Source organism: Triplophysa dalaica, chromosome 15 (genome assembly GCF_015846415.1).
Source record: "Triplophysa dalaica isolate WHDGS20190420 chromosome 15, ASM1584641v1, whole genome shotgun sequence".
In the NCBI taxonomy this organism is placed as follows: Eukaryota; Metazoa; Chordata; class Actinopteri; order Cypriniformes; family Nemacheilidae; genus Triplophysa; species Triplophysa dalaica.
Window position 1 is genome coordinate 132,847 of NC_079556.1, and position 20,003 is coordinate 152,849.

Consider the following 20,003-nt stretch of genomic DNA (forward strand, 5'->3'; position numbering starts at 1 on the left):
TCACATGTGTAAAACAAGTCAGTTAATAATACTATATGTAGTTTTTTATATTATTTATTGAATGAATTATGAGTCATTTTATATGTATCCTTGACTCACTGAAATAATCAAGGTTGATGTAGGATATAGAAAGTCATTAATAATAAGTTATTAAATACTTTTGGAGAGAGTAATTTGTAAATTAATCTAATAACTCTTCTGAATGTCAATAGTAACTAGTACTTAAATACTTTTTCAGAGTAACTTACCCAACACTGTTTACCATTTGAAACTGTATACTACACCTGTTAAGATCAGACATAAAAACATGGAGGAAACTTTAAATTTTCAGAAGTAACAAATATAGATTTTTTTTTTTTGAAAATAAATTTACAGTCATTCCCTTTCACTGGACATGAAGCAGATGTGATAACAGCGCCACCTACTGACACACCCTGAGATTACACCATGTAGCTAGATTGAATGCCATAAAGGTGACATCACCAGCATCAACAGTTTGCTTCTAAGACAAAACATTTTGCAGTGAATGTTAACTGCTGAGGTTATGAATGGTTCGGAAGTTAGTCAGGAGTTAAATCGCTGAACACATATTTAAGTTTTGATAAAGACAGACATTTCAAATATATCAAAATGATCTTTTAAAGAGAGCTTAAAAGTTCAGAAAAACCGAACGGCGTGGTATCAAAAGGTCTCATTTCATGTTTTATTCAGAGATATTCAGGGTTTGTATTTGCGCTGCGCTCGTGCAGTCTGTTTGTGATGAGTGAAGCTGGTTAACGCTGCAGTCGCCGTGGTGACGGGAGCTTGAGGCAGCTGTAGTTTACCCATCTGTGTGGGGTATTTTGTCTTCATGGTGTTTCTGAAGACGGGTTGTGAGATCATGTGTTTCAACTGCTTCTTCATCACCTTCACCAACTTCTGCTGGTGTCTGTCCTCCTCGTCATCTTTACCTTGTCCTGAAATCACAACACATCATGACACAACACGACACAACACATCACATCACATCACGACACATGATGCACTTTGCAGTTCAAATATTGTTCAGCTGAATCCATGAAACGCTCATACCCAACAGCAGGTCATCCTCCACATCGATGTCAAGCGCTTCAGCTGCTTGCCTCACCCATGAATTGTGCTGCTTCTCTCGACCGTGGAAATATTCCATCTTCTCGATCTTTCGGGCCAAATTCACTCGCTCCTTTCAAAACACAGCATCACACAAACGATATCAAGTGTCTTTATGTGAACATGTGTGTAGGGTAATGAAAAGCTCAAACCTGAATCAAATGCATGTGTTAGACTTCATGTGGCCCACAGAGTAGCACAAGAGTCTCTTAAAGGGACAGTTCACTCAAAAATGAACCTTCTCTCATCGTTGACTCACCCTCAGCTTGTTCCAAACGGGTATAAATGTCTTTGTTCTGCTGAACACACGGGGAGATATCTGGAAGATTGTCAAAAATATTTATGTTTCTTTTCCCTATGGCAGGACATGGTGGGTGAGATCTGACATTAAGGGTGTGCGATATGACAATATTTGATCGCGAACGATTAAAATGACTGCACAATCCACTTTTTCGGAATAATCGTTACATCATCCGATATAGTGCAAGACATGTTATATCCGTTGCTGTTCTATTGAATCCATCAACATCCTTGCGATAGATTGCGCCATGTTAACAAGCTCGTTTACGTTGCTTGTGAATTCAGTAAGATTAAGTGACGCGGTCAGTGACGATGGAGGGAAACACGGAGGAGTTGGTTCCTAAATAAAATACTACATCAGTAATATTGAAATGGTTTGGGTTTTCCCCAGCAGACACGGCCCAAACAACAGTTATTTGCAAATGTGGCAATGATAAGATTCGCATGTCGGATGACAACACAACAAACCTTTTTAACCACCTCAAAAGAAAGCACCCGAAAGACAATGCCAACAGTCAAATTATAAAGGGATCCCACGCGAGTAATTCAGGTACGACCAAGCATCCAGAAACTACAAGGTTTAAACAAATGACTTTAACGAAAGAAGGACTTGAGAAAGGAACTCCGTATGACAGAACGAGCAAGCGCTGGAAAGACATTTTACCTGGCCAAAGACATGATTCCCTTAAAGACTGTGGAAAATGAGGGCTTTAACTCATTCGCCGCCAGCCTTTAAAAAAAAAAGTTGCCAACCTACACCACTGTTTTTTAACATTTTCACCCAATTTTAATGGCTCACAGTAAATTTTCTGTAAAGAATATATGGACAAACAATATGTCAAATGAAAGAACAGTTTTAAACAAAAGAACCCTTATTCTTCTATCTTCATTTGTTCTTTTTTTATCACTCCGTAGATGTGGGTAGGTTTCTTCAAAAATGCATTACTTTGACAAAAACGTTATTTATCTCAGCTGTTTAATCAAAGACTCCGCACAGATTACACTAAGAACAATCATTAAAAACCATTCCATTCCATCTTCTACCGCTTATCCAAACTACCTCGGGTCACGGCGAGCCTGCGCCTATCTCAGGAGTCTCATTAAAAACCGATAAGAAATTTATGTTTTAGGTTCTGGGATTCTGTACTTTTCCCAAAGGTGTGTAATAGCGCCACCTGCTGTAAATTGACGAGATAACTCCTCAATGGGGGTAAAAGAGTTAAAAAAGTGCTCAAAGTCACAGATCCTCTTACGAAATAACCAGCCGCAAATATTTTTCCTCCACGGCCATTCCACAGCTTTACTCCGAGTGCCGCAACAAGATGGAAAACAAAATTCAAAATGTAAAGTTTATTTCTAACAGCTGATTTATGGTCCTGCACTTGCATTAAATATTAACTTGATTAAAATATTCTTCAAAATATAAATGGTAAAGAGTATATTTTTATATGGGGATATAGTTTGGCTGTATTGTAGCTCTGTAATTTGCAAAATAGTCTTAAAACCAACTTGAAGAAGAACCGGGATAAAATTGTGATTAGGGTTACCCACCCTAACCCACCCCTATCTGACATTCTTCCACATTTCTCCCCGTGTGTTCAGCAAAACAAAGACATGTATTCAAATAAAGGTTGACAAGTAAATGACAACGTCAGTCTGAGCATCACCGCATTGACCTGCCCTAACTGGACATTTGACACAGATTCTCAGTGAAATAAAGGAAAAGTGTCCGTACTTTAATGGCCGTCATGCACCTGGCCTCAATAGGGAACACAGGGAGGTCTTCATCTTTCTCCAGAGTTCTGCAGATCTTCTTATAATTGATCAAATCATCAGGGCCAATCAGAAGCAAGCTGAGACCCTCTTTGGTTGCCCGAGCGGTGCGACCGCTGCGGTGGACGTAAGTCTCAGACGTGCGAGGAACCTAAAGACACCAGAGTGTGTTAAATCATCCGGGTGCGCCGGCAGAGAAGAGACAGAAGTCACGTGAGCCGTACCTGATAGTGAATCACATGTTGAACGTTTGGAACATCTAGACCTCGCGCTGCCACATCTGTGGTGAGCAGAACACAACTGCAGGAGAACAACAGTTCAGTTCAGTTAGGTCAACACACGCACGCACGCGCGCGCGCACGCACACACACACACGCACACACACACACACACAGTATTCTGACCTGTCCTTCTCCGCAAACCTCTCCAGATTCTTCAGCCGCTGTTTCTGGTGCATGTTAGCGTGGAGAGCGAGCGGCGAGCAGTCCAGGATCAGCAGCAGAGCGTTCAGTCTCTTGATGCAGTCGATGCTGTTGGCGAACACCATGGTGCGTCCGGGATAACGCCGCAGGAAGTAATAGAGAGAGAAGTCTTTCTCCTCCTTGCTGCAGATGATCCTGGTCTCCGTCAGAGTCTCCACAGTGGCTTCTTTACGCGTCAGGTCGATGATTTTGGGTTTGTCTTTCATGCCCACTTTCTCCATGAGGAGCTGCAGTTTGCTCCGCTGCTCCGTCCTCCCGGCCGCCGTCTTCTTCTTCTTCTTCTTCTTCTGTTGCAGACGCAGCGGCAGTCCGTGCACCATGGTCAGCGTGGCGGAGAAGATGAAGGTCTGTCTCTTGGGATTGAACTGCGAGGTGTTGAGCATCTCCAGCAGACTCTCCAGCTCTGAGAAGTGACCTTTCTCCACCATACGATCAGCTTCATCGATGACCAGACACCTGAGAACAGACGTTGGCTCTCTTGATGACACACGCAGGCACTCCCGCAGGTGTAATGCAGGTGAGGTGCAGTGACTTACCGCAGCTGTCTGAGCTTCTGCAGGTGAGGGTGTCTCTCTTTGATCATCTCCCATAAACGTCCCGGCGTCGCTATGACGATCTCTGGTCTCCGCATCAACATCCGCTGCTGTTTCTGTGGCGCCATCCCACCAACAACAATGGCTGTTTTTATACCTGATGTGAGGAACGACAACCAAAACTCAAGCGTACATTCACTTTTACTAATACTTCAGTGCATATGTTTCAGCTGAAGCAATTGCGCGCCATCATGGTTCAATTCAATTCAATTCAAGTTTATTTATATAGCGCTTTTCACAATGTGTATTGTGAAGCAGCTTTACAGGGGCAAACAGGAAAAACAGATAAGTTAGAACACAGCACAATGCATGGTACAGTGGTATGCCCAAGTGTCCGAGAGCGCCACTGACTTAAGTCAACACAACCGTCTAACACTTTAGCTTATTAGAAGCGCAATATGTATATAGTTCACACGTGTGTTTAAAGGAATTGATACTTCTGATATTTTCCAATGTTTATGTCTATTTTGGGCAGAATTGAGACGTATAGAAATCAACGTGTAGAAGGTGTGTGTGCATTGCACACTGTTGTGTTGTGTTGGCACAAGTGTACAAATAAATCTTCACAACTTAAAGAACATTAACAGCCTGTTTCTAGATTCCAGAAGAAGCACATGTGTCATTGGTGTCGTGAGTCTGCTGATCTCATATGTGCGCTACGGTCAAACTTAACTCTATATCTAATAAGACGGAACTTCCAGACTTTAAATAATTAACCATTCACATGCTCAAGACATTTGTGTTGCGAGTATTGTAATGTGAGATATAAAAATGGGGACTGGCGAGTTACTGTTTTATCATTAGTATGTGATGTTTATTTAATATAAGGTCTTGGGCGGCGCGCTTGCTTCAGTGTAATGATGTCACGAGCAATCCAGTCTTTCTATAGATTAGACATGGGCCCAATACTGGTTTTAAGGTATACCGAGGTTTAAATAGCAAGGTTTCAAAACCACTCAAATGTTCTGTGATACCATTTCTAAGGTATGAGCTGTGTTTACACAAAAATACATCATTAAGTCATGTCACGCAATGGTTGATGTTTAGGCCTAATATATTCGCTATGACAAAAGGATGTTTTTTGTATTATAATGTTAAGCTTTATTTTTACATGTTTTACATATATGTTCAATGAATGTTGATTAAAAATCAAATGTATTTGTGTCCAGTTGAAAGGTTGTTGTTTGTATACACAGAGATTTGAAAAAAACACATTTTACTGTTGTTATTACAATGTCGTGAAACAAAATATAAATTAAAGTCAAAATCTCATACCGGCCAATGCCTACTATAGATCACCAACTCTTTTTTGACTCTTAACATCTACAAACAGCCCCTTATTGCATTTAGATTTCCTAATGTTTACAGTAAATATCAAGTGAGGTAGGCGTTCATGTGGGTGTGTCTTACAGAGTTCTATACAAACATTATGTTCACATTCATTCATTCAACAGAAACTTTTATCCAAAAGTGCTTTTCTGCTCTACAGACAAAGCTGTATGTACACTAGACATGAAACATGAGCATCATCATCATCATCATCTGAACTGACCTGTGAACTGAGCGACAGCATCGATGTGATGTTTAACCTGAACGGCCAGCTCTCGAGTGGGAGTGAGGATCAGACCGAGGAGCGGTCGCTCGTGTGCTTCTGGAATGCCGGCCGTCACACCTTCATCATCATCTTCTTTCACTGGAGCGTCGTCATCATCTTTCACTGGGTCATCGTCGTCATCTTCATCATCAGCGCCGCTGCCAGAGTCTGTGTGCACGCTGATGGACGGCAGGTTAATGCTCTCCACACGCGTCTCTGCCGACTGATGCTGCTGCTGCTTTGAGCCTTTCCTCCACTCTAGAATCATGTGGATCATGGGAATGGCAAAAGACAAAGTCTTTCCGCTGCCTGAGGGAGAAGAAACACACACTTAAAAACATGACGAGAACCGACGGCAGAGCGTCTGCGACATGAAAAGGTTTCTCACCCGTCTCCGCAGCTCCCAGAACATCTAAATGATCTCTGACGGCCGGTGGGATGGCCAGAGCTTGAATGGGAGTGGGTGCAGAAAAGCCCAGTTTACTGAGAGCTTTTAAAACAGCGTCAGGTACAAACAGATCTTTCCACGCAGACACGTCTGCGTTCCGACTCTCTGCGTCTGCTTGAGCTGCGTCGCTCCAGTTTTTGTTTTTGGATTTTTTGTTTTTAGACGGGGCAGTTCCTACATCACCCCCGTCTGACCTCTTCACTTCACACCCCTCTGAACGCACTTTCTTCTTCTTCTTCTTCTTACGCTTCTTCTTGTTCTCTTGTTTTGTCAGTGTGGATGTTGTCTGTGGAGTGTGATGGTCCTGTGACATCTCTTCTTCATCTACAGACGCCTCGTCATCTGTCATGAGCTTCTTCTTCTTCTTTCTGTCAGTGTCATCATCATCTTCAGCCTTCAGCTGCTCTTCTCTGGGTTTTCTCTTTCGGTCTGATCTAGTTTTCTTCACAGACTCGTCCACATGAATGGTCTTTTCAGGCTCCACCAGGGAATAATCCGTCAGTTCTTCGAAACACACCAGACCGTCCAAACACGGGTCAGAGAACAGACTGGGGTCCACGTTCACTGGCTTCCACTCGCCCCTCACCACGATCCCTCTTTTAGAAGGGACACAACTCTTCTTCACCTTCATCTTCATCTTCATGTGAGAGATCTGACCTCAGTCTGCTGAAACACATATAATGATGGTGTTTTATAAATACTGTACACTTCTTTATTAATAACATGAAACTGAAGAGAGCTGAACAGATAAAGAATAACATGAAAAACACCGAAGTACTTTCTGCTCTGTTATGAACTATTATACACACACGTAACGAAAAGAGAAAACTACACACATTTACACACACAATGCAATTTACCTTGAAAACAATGTGTGTGAGATTAAAAGTTAATCACACGAGCTGCTGTCTGTGCTTCACTTCACGCGTGAGACTTGCACGAGGACGCGGCCATGATGACGATGACGTAGTAGAAGAACCACTACCAATCAGAACGCGTTAAAAAAAAATCTTTTTACATTCTTAGTTTAATACACCCCCCCCCCAAAAAAACTCCAATAAGACCATTAAAGTTGTAATATTTGATATTAAAATATCCCCTCGAACGCGCCTTATTAAGTAATCACACACGACCGTGATTGGTCCATCTGAACCAGCGAGGAAGAAAGTAACCGATGGCACGTGTCTGTTGTCAGAAGAATCTTCACTTCTATTCAAAATAATCTCACGACGTCTTTATGTCTCACTGGAGATATGTGTTTTCTACATCGTATGATCGCATTTGATTTCAGCACTGTCAATGAAATGGATTAGATATTTCGTCTTCACAGCGATTGCTGTATCATGAGGAGTGATGAGAAATGTATCAGATGTCACGTGACAACGCGGTCGCCTCACCGCTGTTTATGATTAGGGCTGCGTTCCACTCCAAATTCGATTCCCTTGCACACTTCTCTCAGCCTCGTTGACGCGGATGTGTCCCACTACTGGCGGAACCCGTGAATAAGGTTGAAATGGACGCACTTGCCCTTGATCACTTGGTATTCACTCTGAAGCTGAATTATTAAATACACTTATGAATCTGTTTCATGCACCATTCTATATACATACAAGTTGCAGGAGAAAATATAAAGAAGTCCTATAGATAGTTGTGTAAGAAAAAAAAATAACACAATCATAATATCAATAGTATAAAATTTGCCTGTAAACATAGGTAAAGCTAGCTAGACGTATTATGCAAATAAAACTCAAAATATATGTAATATACGTTAATTTGCGTTTCATTCACAAAAAATGAATTACAGCCTAGACTAAAGTTGAGCGATCTGCTGTGACGTCACATCAAGTTGATTTGTGGGATATAGAGCAGCTTGAAGTGTACATATGAAGTGGACTCAGTTGGTCAAAATCGAGGGAATGAGGGAATGAACTTGTATACTGTCCATGTAAACTCCCCTCGTTCACTTCACGAAGTGGAACACACTTCAAAATGAGGCGAAGTTCTCGAGAATCTGTGGCCACGAAGCCTAGAAGGGATACAGCTCACGTCACTGGGCATGCGCACTTCAATACCGCACATTTTTTATCACGCCGAAAACATTTTATTACAATTATTTTATTATTGTAAGGTTATGTTTAGAGCTGGGGTATGTGAAGACGTTGGCTAATGTAATTTATGTAATTAATGTAATGTAATTAAATGACTAAATGTAAAATGACTAAATGTAATTTATTGTAATTTTGTGGCGAGACTTTGCACCACTTCCGGCCGTAGCTGTATCCCTTCTAGCAACAACCCTGTTTGCACGTGATTAGTGAGAATGACGATATTAATAGACATTTTAATTTTAAATACACAGATAATATATAAATGAGGTGAATATTCAGATTCATTAACCTTTTAATCACATTTTGATCAAGTTTAATATAAAGTAAGTTCGTTTTCTATCCTTCCTTTAGGGCTCTAGCTGCATACACGTCTCCTCCGAATCACATCCATCAGATGTAAGATTATTTTATTTATGAAAACAGACGAGTGTTTACTTCTATACAGTGACTGTCATGAAGAAAGTGTGCACAACAGTGACTTTTTGAGTTGGGTTCTGCCATAATTACAGACAGAGGATCTGGCAACCCCTCTCTACTGTCTACTGTTGTGTGTTATTACACGGCTGGTTGGAATGTTTGATTCTGATCTGTTTGTCACGACATTTGCAGATAACAACCGCTCAAAACTAAATAATACACGGTAACCCGGATGCAGCAAATCGCTTGGACAGCTTTTATGGACGATTTAAATATAAAAATGTCTTTTAATGAGAGAGAGCGAGAGAAATATTAATTCCCATTTTCACAGTTCCAACAAAATAAATATAAAAGTGATTTACATATAAACTTAAGCATTAACACTTGAAGCACTTTTCTCCAACGCCAACTTCCTTGTAACAGTACCTTCAATGTAATTGGCGAGAAATTAACAGAGCGCTTCTCCGTTGCCATGGTGAATCATGCTTTCTTCACTCAATTGATGATGGCTTTTCATCACCATTCTGCACGAGCATAACCTAGTGTGAACTTACTCAGAGTGGATTGAACTCAAATCAGCTGGTCTGAAACTGAAAACTCAGAGTTTAGATTTAAACTCGGTGTTGGTTGAACTTCCTTATTGAAACGGGCCCCTGGAAATGCGCCTATAACCATTCCCATCAAAATGCTTTTCAATGATAAGATTACGAAGATCTCAGAGAGTTCTTTGCTTTTACCCATCATGAAGTCTTTCCTGTGTGCCTCCTAGTTAAACAGAAACCTTTATAGGCCATCAATTAGGACTAAAGCAGCTGATATCAATTAGTACTGATAGGGGTTTCTCTCTCAATACTGACAGATTTCAGGTGATCTCATGGCTTTCTTTGTCATTTCACTATATATATTATGACTGAACTTGTATACTGTTCTGATTTATTTGTACAAATTCAATATTTGGCTTGATGGCTACATCTGGTGGACATTTTGTGTCAATAGTCCACTTAGAAATCCCCTTACTGATAACATATTTATTTCCCCCGCTGTATATATATATATTGTATTAGCATTAAATGGCATTTACCAACGCATGTTAGCTAATATGTTAGTGAGCGTTAAAAAAATATACGTATTAAAATACATTTGAAAGAAGCTGTGTAACTATGGCATAATACTTGTGACCCTCTTCGTTTGGTGTCACTTTGTCCCAGGGACAAAAGGATCTAGACCTTATCATTATTAATCCAAATAAATATTCCTTAATGGCAAATAAACATCAAAATGATGATTCTGGCTCAATACAATACACGTCACATTTGAAACAAACAAATATTTGGATTAAACATCTCACCTTTTGAGATTGAAGATAACCGTGAGGCAACCTTAACCGCTTTTGTTTCCAGAATTTGGATTCTTCTCAATTTTTTTCCTAAGATCAATCTTGAGAACATAACAACTGTCTTAGGTTTTTTTTAGGAACAGGTAACATTCCTTACTTTTTTCTTAAGTTTGAATATACGCAAAAACATGTCGGTTGAGAATAATTTTCTTCTTAAGAATGTTTTGTGAATCTGGCCCCTGGTGTTAAAGTGGTTTTCCAGCCTGACCAGTTAAAGAAAGTACTAGAAACCCTCTAGAACCAGCCTGCTAGGTGTCGTCGGCTTTGAGCTGTTTGTGCTCCACAGGGAGTCCATCAGCAACACACACACGCGTCAACACACTGCAGAAGGACAATCATCTGACTTTATTTCTTGTCTGTATGGTGAAGCGACTTTAATGTGATTTATTATTTGTGATTTATTATTTATTATATCCACGTCTGATCGTTCTTCTGCAGCGACTCACTTTCATCCCTAAAACAAGCAACAGAAGGCGCTTCACTTGCGTCCACGTTTATTGAGAGTTCTTGGTGGGATCGATGACCCTGCCCATGAACAGTAGGCTGCGAGAGGCTTCATGATACAGGAAGAAAAAGAAGGGTCGGTCCACTCGGAATGTGGCGGGTAAAGAGTAAGTGGTGATGCCCGCCGATGTAACTGAAGCGGCAGTCGTGCCTGCTTCGTCCACGTCCATCACGGCTGTATGCATCACCTGCACAACAGTACACGTCACGTACACACCTGTCATCAACACCATCACATGTGTGTGTGTGTGCAGTAACCTGAGAGACTTTCACGCCCACATCTTTACTCAAACCTGTGAGGTTGGCCGAGTCCAGAAACACACTGCTGATTCCAAGATGTGGCAGAAGTTCACACATGTCGTATCTTTGCTCCAGCTGAAACTTGGGCACGTGGACCTCCATCTTCCTGAGAGAAGAGACAGAGAAAGAGCTCGGAGATGAAATGGCACATTCATGTGTAGTGATTGCGTGCGGAACTCACACTGGTTTCAGGTTTTTTATCCATCTGAAGATTCTGTCAGCAGTGAGTTCGTCCTCTATGGCGGTGTAATCCACAGATGCGTCGGGCAGGATGATTAGCAGCGACGCACCGCCTCGATATGGCAGCCGCAGCACGCGAGCACCCACATCGCTGTCTACCGTTGTGAAGAATTTATCCTCGGCGAACATCAGCGGAACCTGGACGATGTTGTACTTGTCTACGTAAAAGCGACCGGCTTCAGTGCTGTTGGGGTCGAAGGGACGCTGCCAGTCACCTTGAAGGACAAAAGTTGTCATTTTTGTTCGAAAGAATCAGAAATAATGTGAGTTGAGCGTCTCACCCTTAAAGAAGACGGTGTTGATCAGCATCATCTGCGTCAGCGGCTCCACGCTCTTCACCATCTCACGCACTTTACCGCCAGTTTTCTTGCTGATGTAGTCATTGATGACGTTCCTGCCGACATCAGTCTTTCCAAACTCCACGGCGATGACGTCAGCGCCGAAGAATCGCTTCACCTGATGGCTGAAGACCTGCTCCAGGTCAAACCTGTGGTCCACGAACAGCGCTGTGTTTTGCTGTATGAGGGAAATATTGCTCAGCAGATCCTGGAAGAGTTGTGGAATAACTTCATCATCATCATCTAGAGACGCCAGATTGAGTCCGCCGGCGATCTGAGCACGCGTTGAGCCCCCCGCCGCCAGTAAGAGCGTCGCCAAGGACACGGAGACACTTAGCGGCGAGAAGACGATGTTATTGTCGTGATGACGGGATATTCTGCGATACAGGTTCATAGCAAAGTCCATGTTTCTGAAGGACAGGTCAGTCACGTCGGGAGTTTTGGACTCTTGAGTTTGAAAGGTGTATAGAAAACTAGACAAAGAAATGAGCGTCATAACAACTCTGAGATCCATTTTCTGCAGTTTCACCTGGAAAAAACACACACACACAGAAAACGATTTCTTATGTTTATTGCTTGAACACACGACATGACATGTTGAGAATTAAACTGAAAAATCTTCACACACAGCACTGAAGATCAGAAACACTCACGTGTTAAAGCCGTAAGTAGAATCATACACATGAAGCGTCTCATTGGGACTTACCTCATATAGAGAAGAGAAGTGTTATTTTGGATGTTGTGTTCCGTCTGTGTTTGAAGAAACAAAGTTCAAGTGCGTGACAGATTATCTATTAACAATCAAGTCATCTCTGCAGCAAATATCACATCTGAAGCATGAGATTGAACTCTTGATATATTGAAAAAGATGACTTTACAAACACTTTTAAGGTACAGGTACAAACATTTGAACATTCCCGCACATGTTTCGGCTGCAATTGAATGACGTATCCGTCACAAATGAATTATTTCCACATCATGGTTGTCACATCATTCAAATCAAGCCCAAGGCCAGTTCTTATCTCTCCAGATCTGTCATCTCAGCGAGGAAAGCTTCAGATCCCTTGAGGAGCAAAATGACGACAGGAATTAAAGGCAGAATAGGTGATCCTGTCCAGAAACCTTTTTTGTCATGCTGGTTTAAATCTCTTTACAGCCTTGTAGCAATCAAAGTGGTCATATGATATTTTTATAATTATATATCATCTGTGAAAGGCCTAGGACCAAATCATTTTACTGGAATTTACAAGAGCTTCTGGTTTGTGCGTGTCCATGTGTTTTGAAGGAGGCGTGGCTTTGGACGGCGATTCGCATGTTGGGCGGGATCATGATTTCAGTGCTAGCAGGCTAAAGTTAGCTCCTTACTAAATCACCCATTCTGCCTTTAAGCTGATGCTGGAGGAGAGTTCTCATCATCTTGTTGTCTTCATCACTGGAGGCTAAAATCTGTGACATCTAAAATAACCGAATCCTCATCAGGTCCGGTGGTCCCTCTTCTTAACCTCCTTTTGATGTTTGTCTCATGTCGTTCAGGGTCCAAGAACATGAAAACAGAAGCTCTTCCCATCTCTGCCAGGACCTCAATCAAAACCCTTCCATGGTTGTGTCCAGGGTCCCATTCCACAGATGCTTTCAGCACCAGCACGTATATCCCAAGAAGTGTGAAGCTTCAGCCAACATCTGCCGTCTCAAAAACCCCATGACAACTGCTACAAACATCATCTGCTCTGTGTCCCTCGACAGGATTCTGTCCCTGACCAGCAGACTCCAGCTGTGTGGAACATTTCTCAAAGGCTTGCGGTCTTGTGTCATCAAAATTACGGGCTGTATGTGCAAAGACCTTAAGGGTCAGACTCTGCCCCTGATAGCACACACACATCTGGGTTACGTCTATTTGACGTCTACATTTACATCCGGAAGACATCTACAATACATACTGTAGTTTGCTCATCTGTAATATGTCTCGGAGATATCTGCTGTCAGACATCATATAGACATCTAGAGGTCTGTAAGATGTTTAGGATTTAGAATGGATGTAATGCTGCTCTTTCTAAGATGTTTAGCAGATGTTTTTACACAGTAGATGTTTTCTCTCACACACATACACACGCACAAGGTTTCTGTGACAGGTATTCTCAGCTAGATCACACAATCATGCAAATGTTCATTGACATCACGTTCATCCATTACAGTCACGTATGTACAGAACAGCGAAACATGTAATAGAAAATAAATCATAATTCCAAGAGAAAGAAAAACTTTTATTTAAGAAAGAAAAATGCTAACAACAGCTGTGTAACTGGTGCATGAAATCATTTAAAAATATTGCTGAAGGAAAATAAGAGTAAAACTCCAGCTCCATCCTTAAAATTCATGACAAATCACAAAAGAATGTTTAACACACACGCGCACACACACACTCTTTAAAGATTTCATGTGTGAATGTGCACCGGACGTGCTTTACATCTATGTCATAATTGTCATATATTGTGTTTGGAGTGCAGTTATATGCCAGGCATTCAGTTCCCTTAATCACAAAAGATCACGTAGTGAATAAGAGCAGTTAAAACTGTACAGAGTTTGTCCTGTGGTCTTTAAAAACATGGCCAGTGTTCATCTGGACGCACGTGGAGAGCGCATAAGGAAACACACACACATCCATGACATCAGATAAAGATCACCAGAGCGACGGATGAATCCACAGAGGAACAATGAAGAATCCTGATGGTCCCGTGCGCTCATCTGCAGCGTCTCGTGAAGGAGAGAGAGAAACAGACTGAAGCCCGTAAGAGATGTGTCTGAGGAAGAGGAATGTACCGCGCTCGCTCACCTCCTCACCATCACACTAATGTTTGTCTCCAGATGAATGTGATTGAACATCATCCTGGACTCCTTCTGATTCTCCTCATATGAAGACTGTCACCATCAGAGCCCAATGTCACTCGCTGGCTTTACCTGCACTCTCCTCCACACCACCTGAACATAACACACACATTTACCTTACTGCATGACGGAGGACACAAACACACACAAACTCATGTATGTTTTATTATATCCGTGGGGACAGTCCATAGGTGTAATGAGTTGTATACTGTACAAACTGTATATTTTATCCCCTAACAAAACTCCTAAACCCTTAAGATCCTAGAATACTTTTTGCATTTTTAGATTTCTAAAAAATATTGTTCTGTACAATTTTTACACTTTTTGCCCATGAGGACCAAAATTTTGGTCCACACAGTGACACGAGTCCCCATGAGTTAGTGTGCATTCAGGTTAAGGTCCCCACTAACATATAAAAACATGTGCACTCACACATGAAACTGATTGAGGTCTATGATCGTGAGCTTTGACAGGTGATAAAAACACACGAGACACAAAGACAAAAACAGAATAAAGACTCAGATCTCAGGATCATACAGTCATCAGTGTTATAGAGAACAGTAACATGAATCATACATATAACATGTGAGACGAGGAGAGTTTGGATGAATCTGATTGTAAAGTAGATGACTAGATGTGTACAAACTTTAGACTTATGAGATAAATTTCATATTGTGTTAACAGACTGAATCCCTAAACTGACTTCATGTGTCAGATCTTCCATAATACAAATATACAAATAAGGTGTGAAATTCACCTGAATGAAAGAATATGTCTATTAAAAGTGTGTGTGTGTGATATCTCTCACCTGCAGGTGTACTGTCATGAGTGTGTTGTTGAGAATGCCTGTGTGAACATAACACATTGACATGAATAGTGCTGATAATCACAGAGGGAAGACAAGTGGTAAACAACTTTTTGGAGGAAATTCGTCAACTCCTCTCAATAATAAAGAAGGAGCAGCAAGGAGTCACTGAGATCTCAGAAGTTCAAACTTTATCTCAGGTAGTTTTATCTCAGCATCTCTACACTACTTGCAGACTGACGCTGTCTTAACGTGCAATTCAATCACAACACGTATGGCTTCAGTGACATCACGCAAAAAGGATGAATAAACACGATGGATTTATATATTTTTTAAGGATCAATATTGATGTCTCCTCAATATTAGCTAATGTTGCATAATTTCTTTAAAATACAGGTTTAGAAAATCAGCTTTTTTTTAATCTAATCCACCGAAGTACTGAAAACCCTGATGTTACACACCCCGGTACCGTAGGTGGCGTGGGTGGGGTTAGACATGTTCCAGACATGTTGGCCACAATTATTGGCACCCTTCTATTTAACACATTAATTGATAAGAAAAACAGCTCTGAGTGTGATGAGGTTTGAGAACACATTGAGAGTCATCAGAGTCCATTCCTGCGTACAGAATCTTTTCAGATCCTCCAAATGTTGTTGCTCCTCTTCTGCAGTTCATCCCCCTCATGTTCTATAGTGTTCAGGTCAGGGAACTGGGATGCCTACGACTGGATCTTGATTTTGTGTGCAGTGACACATCTTTTGTTGATTTTGATGTTTATTTTGAACAAGTGTGCTGAGGGAAGATCTAACCACCACCAATTATAGGATTTCTAGCAGAGCAAGTCAGGTTTTGATTTTTTTATCTGCTAGTATTTGATATAAAACATGATGTCATGATGTCATGTCATGTCTGCATCAAACCTATCTTGTGTTATTGCTGCCAAATCAACTCTTTTTCATTTCATATGGCCACAGAACCCAGTCCTGCTTGAAGTTCAGTATGGCAGATGAATATGTGGACTTTTTGTTTTCGCATGAGAGCAGAAGATTTGTGGAAAAGGGCAGTTTTCTTTTAATTTTATTGTATTTTTTCTGAAATTGAAATTCAACTCATTTCTGCAATTCTCCATCTGTGATCTTTGGAAAGTCTTTGGCTACTCAACATATTCTCCTCACTGTGCATTAAGACATCATTGACACACATTCTCTTTCAGGCTGGTTTGCAACATCTTCAGTCCTAAATCTTCTGAATTATTATCCTGAGGTTGGAAATGTTTGAACCAGTTCCTTTAAAATCCACTTTCTAAATCCCCACTTTTTGTGTAGCTCAACACTCTTTTGCTGCACATCAGAACTATATTCTTTGCTGTTATTCATTGTGATGTATGAGGAAGACGGTTTGGGCTTTGTGTTACTTCATATTATTCTCCAGTGAAACAAGAAGTCATGACTGTAGAAGGCTGGCTGGCTGTATTAGAGACACACATTTTTTTTTTCACAATGTGACATTCCCCACACTTGAATGAAATGTTGGAATTTTGTAGATTTTTTAAATAAAAGATCAAACCAGAAAAAAAGCAGATTTATTTTTACAGCCTTCTTGCTCATATTTACCAGGGGTGCCAACATTAGTGAAGGGTCCTGTATGTGACTGATGTGATGTAAATCACAATTTAAAATGTGACAAGACAAGAGACATTAACAGAGCCATTTTCAGCACTTTATTAGGGAGAAGATTAGGAATAAATGTGTGCACATTGTGATTTGGGTTAGGTTACTGCAGAAGAAGAGCATAACACGTTCTAGAATCTAGGAAATGCCCATGGACATCTTTTAATCATTGCTACTCAAGTCTCATCAGGTATTTTAATGATAATAAAGTATATATATATATATATATATATATATATATATGTTGCTTTTTCAAATCCACATTATAAGCGACTCGCACTGCTATTAGATCGAACAGCATTTCCAACCGATTCATGTGCTTCACGGACAAGCTACGCATTAAAAAATATTGACACATTGCATATCTTAATGTTTGGACCATCACAATGCTTCTAGAGCAAGCCCTGTTGTTCTGGAGAGATATTCTTCAGAAGCGAGTATGAATGTGAAGTGTGTTTGATGAAGCATACTGTTATAAGATCACCTGTCAAAGTACGCCTGTCTCCTCCTGCGTAACTCCTCGGCTGTCAGCGTCTCACTGCTCCCCGCTGTCACACAGCTCGTCACGCTGGGGATTCTGGGATCGCTGCAGCCTGAGAAACAAGAGAAAAGAAGAAAGCGCTCAATCCTGTGTATTCTGATAAAATGACGGGTTTGTGTTCATACACATGTGGAATGATATGAGAATGATAAGAGATCTGTTCCTTTAAAAATTACAATGATACAATAATTCATAATGAAAATTAATGATTAACAATGTACAGTAACTGACATATATCTGCAAAACATCAAATAATGAGAAATTATTATACTAAATATTACGATCGATCACTTTTGATATTATAGTAACTCTTTATGTCAGTCAGACTAGTATCAAGCATTCATCTTCTTCACAGAATAACCCATGAAACTGAAGCCCCGCCCATCTAATGATCATGATTGGATGTGTCGTCTCATACCCTGCATGCTGAGCTGAATCGCTCGGCGCAGATCGGCCTCTTCGTCTTCAACCTCCATGTCCTGTCTGCTGAGAGCCAGAGCCTTCTTCAACTCCTCCTCATCCTCATCTAACACAACATCATCAGTGCTCTGGCCACCGTCTGACACCTGCGGCACGGGCGTCCTATACACGATAACAACCCTCATCATTATTCATTCATTCATTCATTACAGGACTACAGAATGACTTTTACATGAAGCGTTGCGAGTAAAGTTCAGCCTCACAGTTTGATCACATGACCGTACTGCGTGCTGCTGATTGGCTCATACCTCTGAGCTTCATCTTCTCCAATCAACTTCGGGCGTTGCTGCTGTTCCACTCGCATGATCCCCAAAATCTGATCGGCTTCACAATCCGGCAGGTTTCCTTGGATCACGAATATAGAGTATCCTACAGAGAACCAGGATTCAGTTTAAACACACACGTCATTACGTGAAACTTCTTCACATGACAGGAGCGTTTACCTTCCTGCTGTAGTTGTGCTAAGAAGAGTGCCAGATATGTGTCAGATATGAGCTCTGGTCCCGTCAGCAGTGAGTTTAGATTAAACCACTGAGTGAAGACACACACACAGGAGACATCAGAACACATCATCATCATCATCATCATCAGATGGTGTAACGCTGTAGAGCACATACCTGCTGACCCAGTTTCCGTACTGTAAACCAGTGTTCTTTATAGTTACATATAAAAGCCTTTTCATTTCTGTAACACAAATCAACCATGAGACACACACATCGCACTGAAGGACACACAACTGATGTTCTCTGAGTAACTCACATGGGATCCATGTGTAACTGCTGATATTCCCTACTGTTGAACAGAACGATCTCCAGCCCCCAAACCCCCAGAGCGTTACTGATCACCTGAAACACACAACACAACACACACCCTCATTACTCATCACCTGTTACGCTACACAAACACCTTCATTACTAAATTCCATCTGATAATGATGTAGGACAAGTGCATGACAAATAAGGGTGTTTATGTTGTTGACAAACCGCCATGTTACAGTTTATCACACAGTTTGATGTGCAGGTGAACATCTTTTATTACACAGTTTTGTGTCTCACGTGCAGCACTTATAGATGATAGACGGGGAGACTCACCTGAATAGAGAAGAAGCCGCTATCATCCATGTTTCCAGACGGCTGCTGTAAATCATGTCAGACAAAACACATCATGAGCAGCATGATAACACGTGTGTGTGTGTGTGTGTGTGTGTGTGTTTGTGTGTGTTGTGTACCTGTAGGAATGTCCTGTATTCTTCACTCTGAACTCCTCCCTCCGCCATCCTCGCGCGCTCTTCTTCATCCAGCTGATGGGCGATGGCCGAGAGCTCCACAGGACTGAAATATTCACCCTGAAGAAGATTATTCAGGCAGTGCTGAGCACACAGAGAGCCCTCTTGCTGAAGAAACACAACACACACATCACCACACCGGCTTTACTAACACTAGACATCGATCACAACAAGAAAGAAGCTTATGTGTATATATATATATATATTCTTTAAGAATATTGAAGCATTTATGAGGATTCTCGCGTGTACAGTAAGTTTAATGAGAGGTTTCAGGGGAAAAGCGTCACAGTTTCACAACACATTTCAATGTTTTTAAACACAAAGCATGCTGAAGCTATGACCCATAAATATGATGATCGTTCAGTATTACCACCCGATCACTTCACTTACAGATGTTTACAGTCTAAAGTATCAGATAAATACACGTCATATTTCACATCGAAAAACAGCTAAAGTCAAAAAATAATAATACAACCGAAATGTTAATAAACATCTGTAACACACTCGATTAAAGTACAAACACATACTAAAGTCATTTAAGAATAACTCATACTTTAAACATGACAATGTCACACAAACAACATATAACAATAATAAACATAATTCAATAAAAAAACGTTTCTTACTTTTTCGTGGAAAATAGACTCCATGTTTAAAAGTGCGAGTCACGGAAGTGTCGGAAACAACGATACGTCAAAACATGTCAAAATAAAAGTCA

The 20,003-nt window shown here is 41.0% G+C and overlaps 3 protein-coding genes across 8 annotated transcripts; all 3 read right to left on the minus strand.

Moving 5' to 3' along the window:
- Window positions 1–79: 79 nt before the first annotated feature.
- ddx24 (DEAD (Asp-Glu-Ala-Asp) box helicase 24) lies at window positions 80–10,432 on the minus strand. Of its 4 annotated transcripts, none has more exons than XM_056767146.1 (9): window positions 10,192–10,432; window positions 6,259–6,981; window positions 5,829–6,179; window positions 4,220–4,373; window positions 3,606–4,139; window positions 3,426–3,501; window positions 3,164–3,352; window positions 1,072–1,201; window positions 80–956 (listed from the first exon to the last, which is right to left on the minus strand). In XM_056767146.1, the coding sequence occupies exons 2-9, from the start codon at window positions 6,959–6,961 to the stop codon at window positions 718–720; spliced, it is 2,376 nt and encodes a 791-aa protein (XP_056623124.1). In that variant the 5' UTR covers window positions 6,962–6,981; window positions 10,192–10,432; the 3' UTR covers window positions 80–717. The 4 variants fall into 4 exon arrangements, with proteins under 4 accessions (XP_056623124.1, XP_056623125.1, XP_056623123.1 ...); XM_056767147.1 differs by having other exon boundaries at window positions 6,259–6,984; XM_056767145.1 differs by lacking the exon at window positions 10,192–10,432 and adding an exon at window positions 7,179–7,359.
- Window positions 10,433–10,565: 133 nt separating this feature from the next.
- serpina10b (serpin peptidase inhibitor, clade A (alpha-1 antiproteinase, antitrypsin), member 10b) lies at window positions 10,566–12,477 on the minus strand. Of its 3 annotated transcripts, none has more exons than XM_056767153.1 (5): window positions 12,328–12,477; window positions 11,565–12,150; window positions 11,225–11,498; window positions 11,037–11,149; window positions 10,566–10,931 (listed from the first exon to the last, which is right to left on the minus strand). In XM_056767153.1, exons 2-5 carry the CDS (start codon window positions 12,133–12,135, stop codon window positions 10,795–10,797), a joined length of 1,095 nt encoding a protein of 364 aa, XP_056623131.1. In that variant the 5' UTR covers window positions 12,136–12,150; window positions 12,328–12,477; the 3' UTR covers window positions 10,566–10,794. The 3 variants fall into 3 exon arrangements, with proteins under 3 accessions (XP_056623131.1, XP_056623129.1, XP_056623130.1); XM_056767151.1 differs by having other exon boundaries at window positions 11,002–11,149; window positions 12,328–12,390; XM_056767152.1 differs by having other exon boundaries at window positions 11,002–11,149; window positions 12,275–12,346.
- Window positions 12,478–13,863: 1,386 nt separating this feature from the next.
- atxn3 (ataxin 3) lies at window positions 13,864–19,999 on the minus strand. The gene is made up of 11 exons (XM_056767154.1): window positions 19,912–19,999; window positions 19,229–19,393; window positions 19,092–19,136; window positions 18,760–18,845; window positions 18,618–18,684; window positions 18,444–18,531; window positions 18,249–18,369; window positions 17,939–18,102; window positions 17,464–17,572; window positions 15,313–15,350; window positions 13,864–14,597 (listed from the first exon to the last, which is right to left on the minus strand). Exons 1-11 carry the CDS (start codon window positions 19,933–19,935, stop codon window positions 14,560–14,562), a joined length of 945 nt encoding a protein of 314 aa, XP_056623132.1. The 5' UTR covers window positions 19,936–19,999; the 3' UTR covers window positions 13,864–14,559.
- Between the last annotated feature and the right edge of the window lie 4 nt (window positions 20,000–20,003).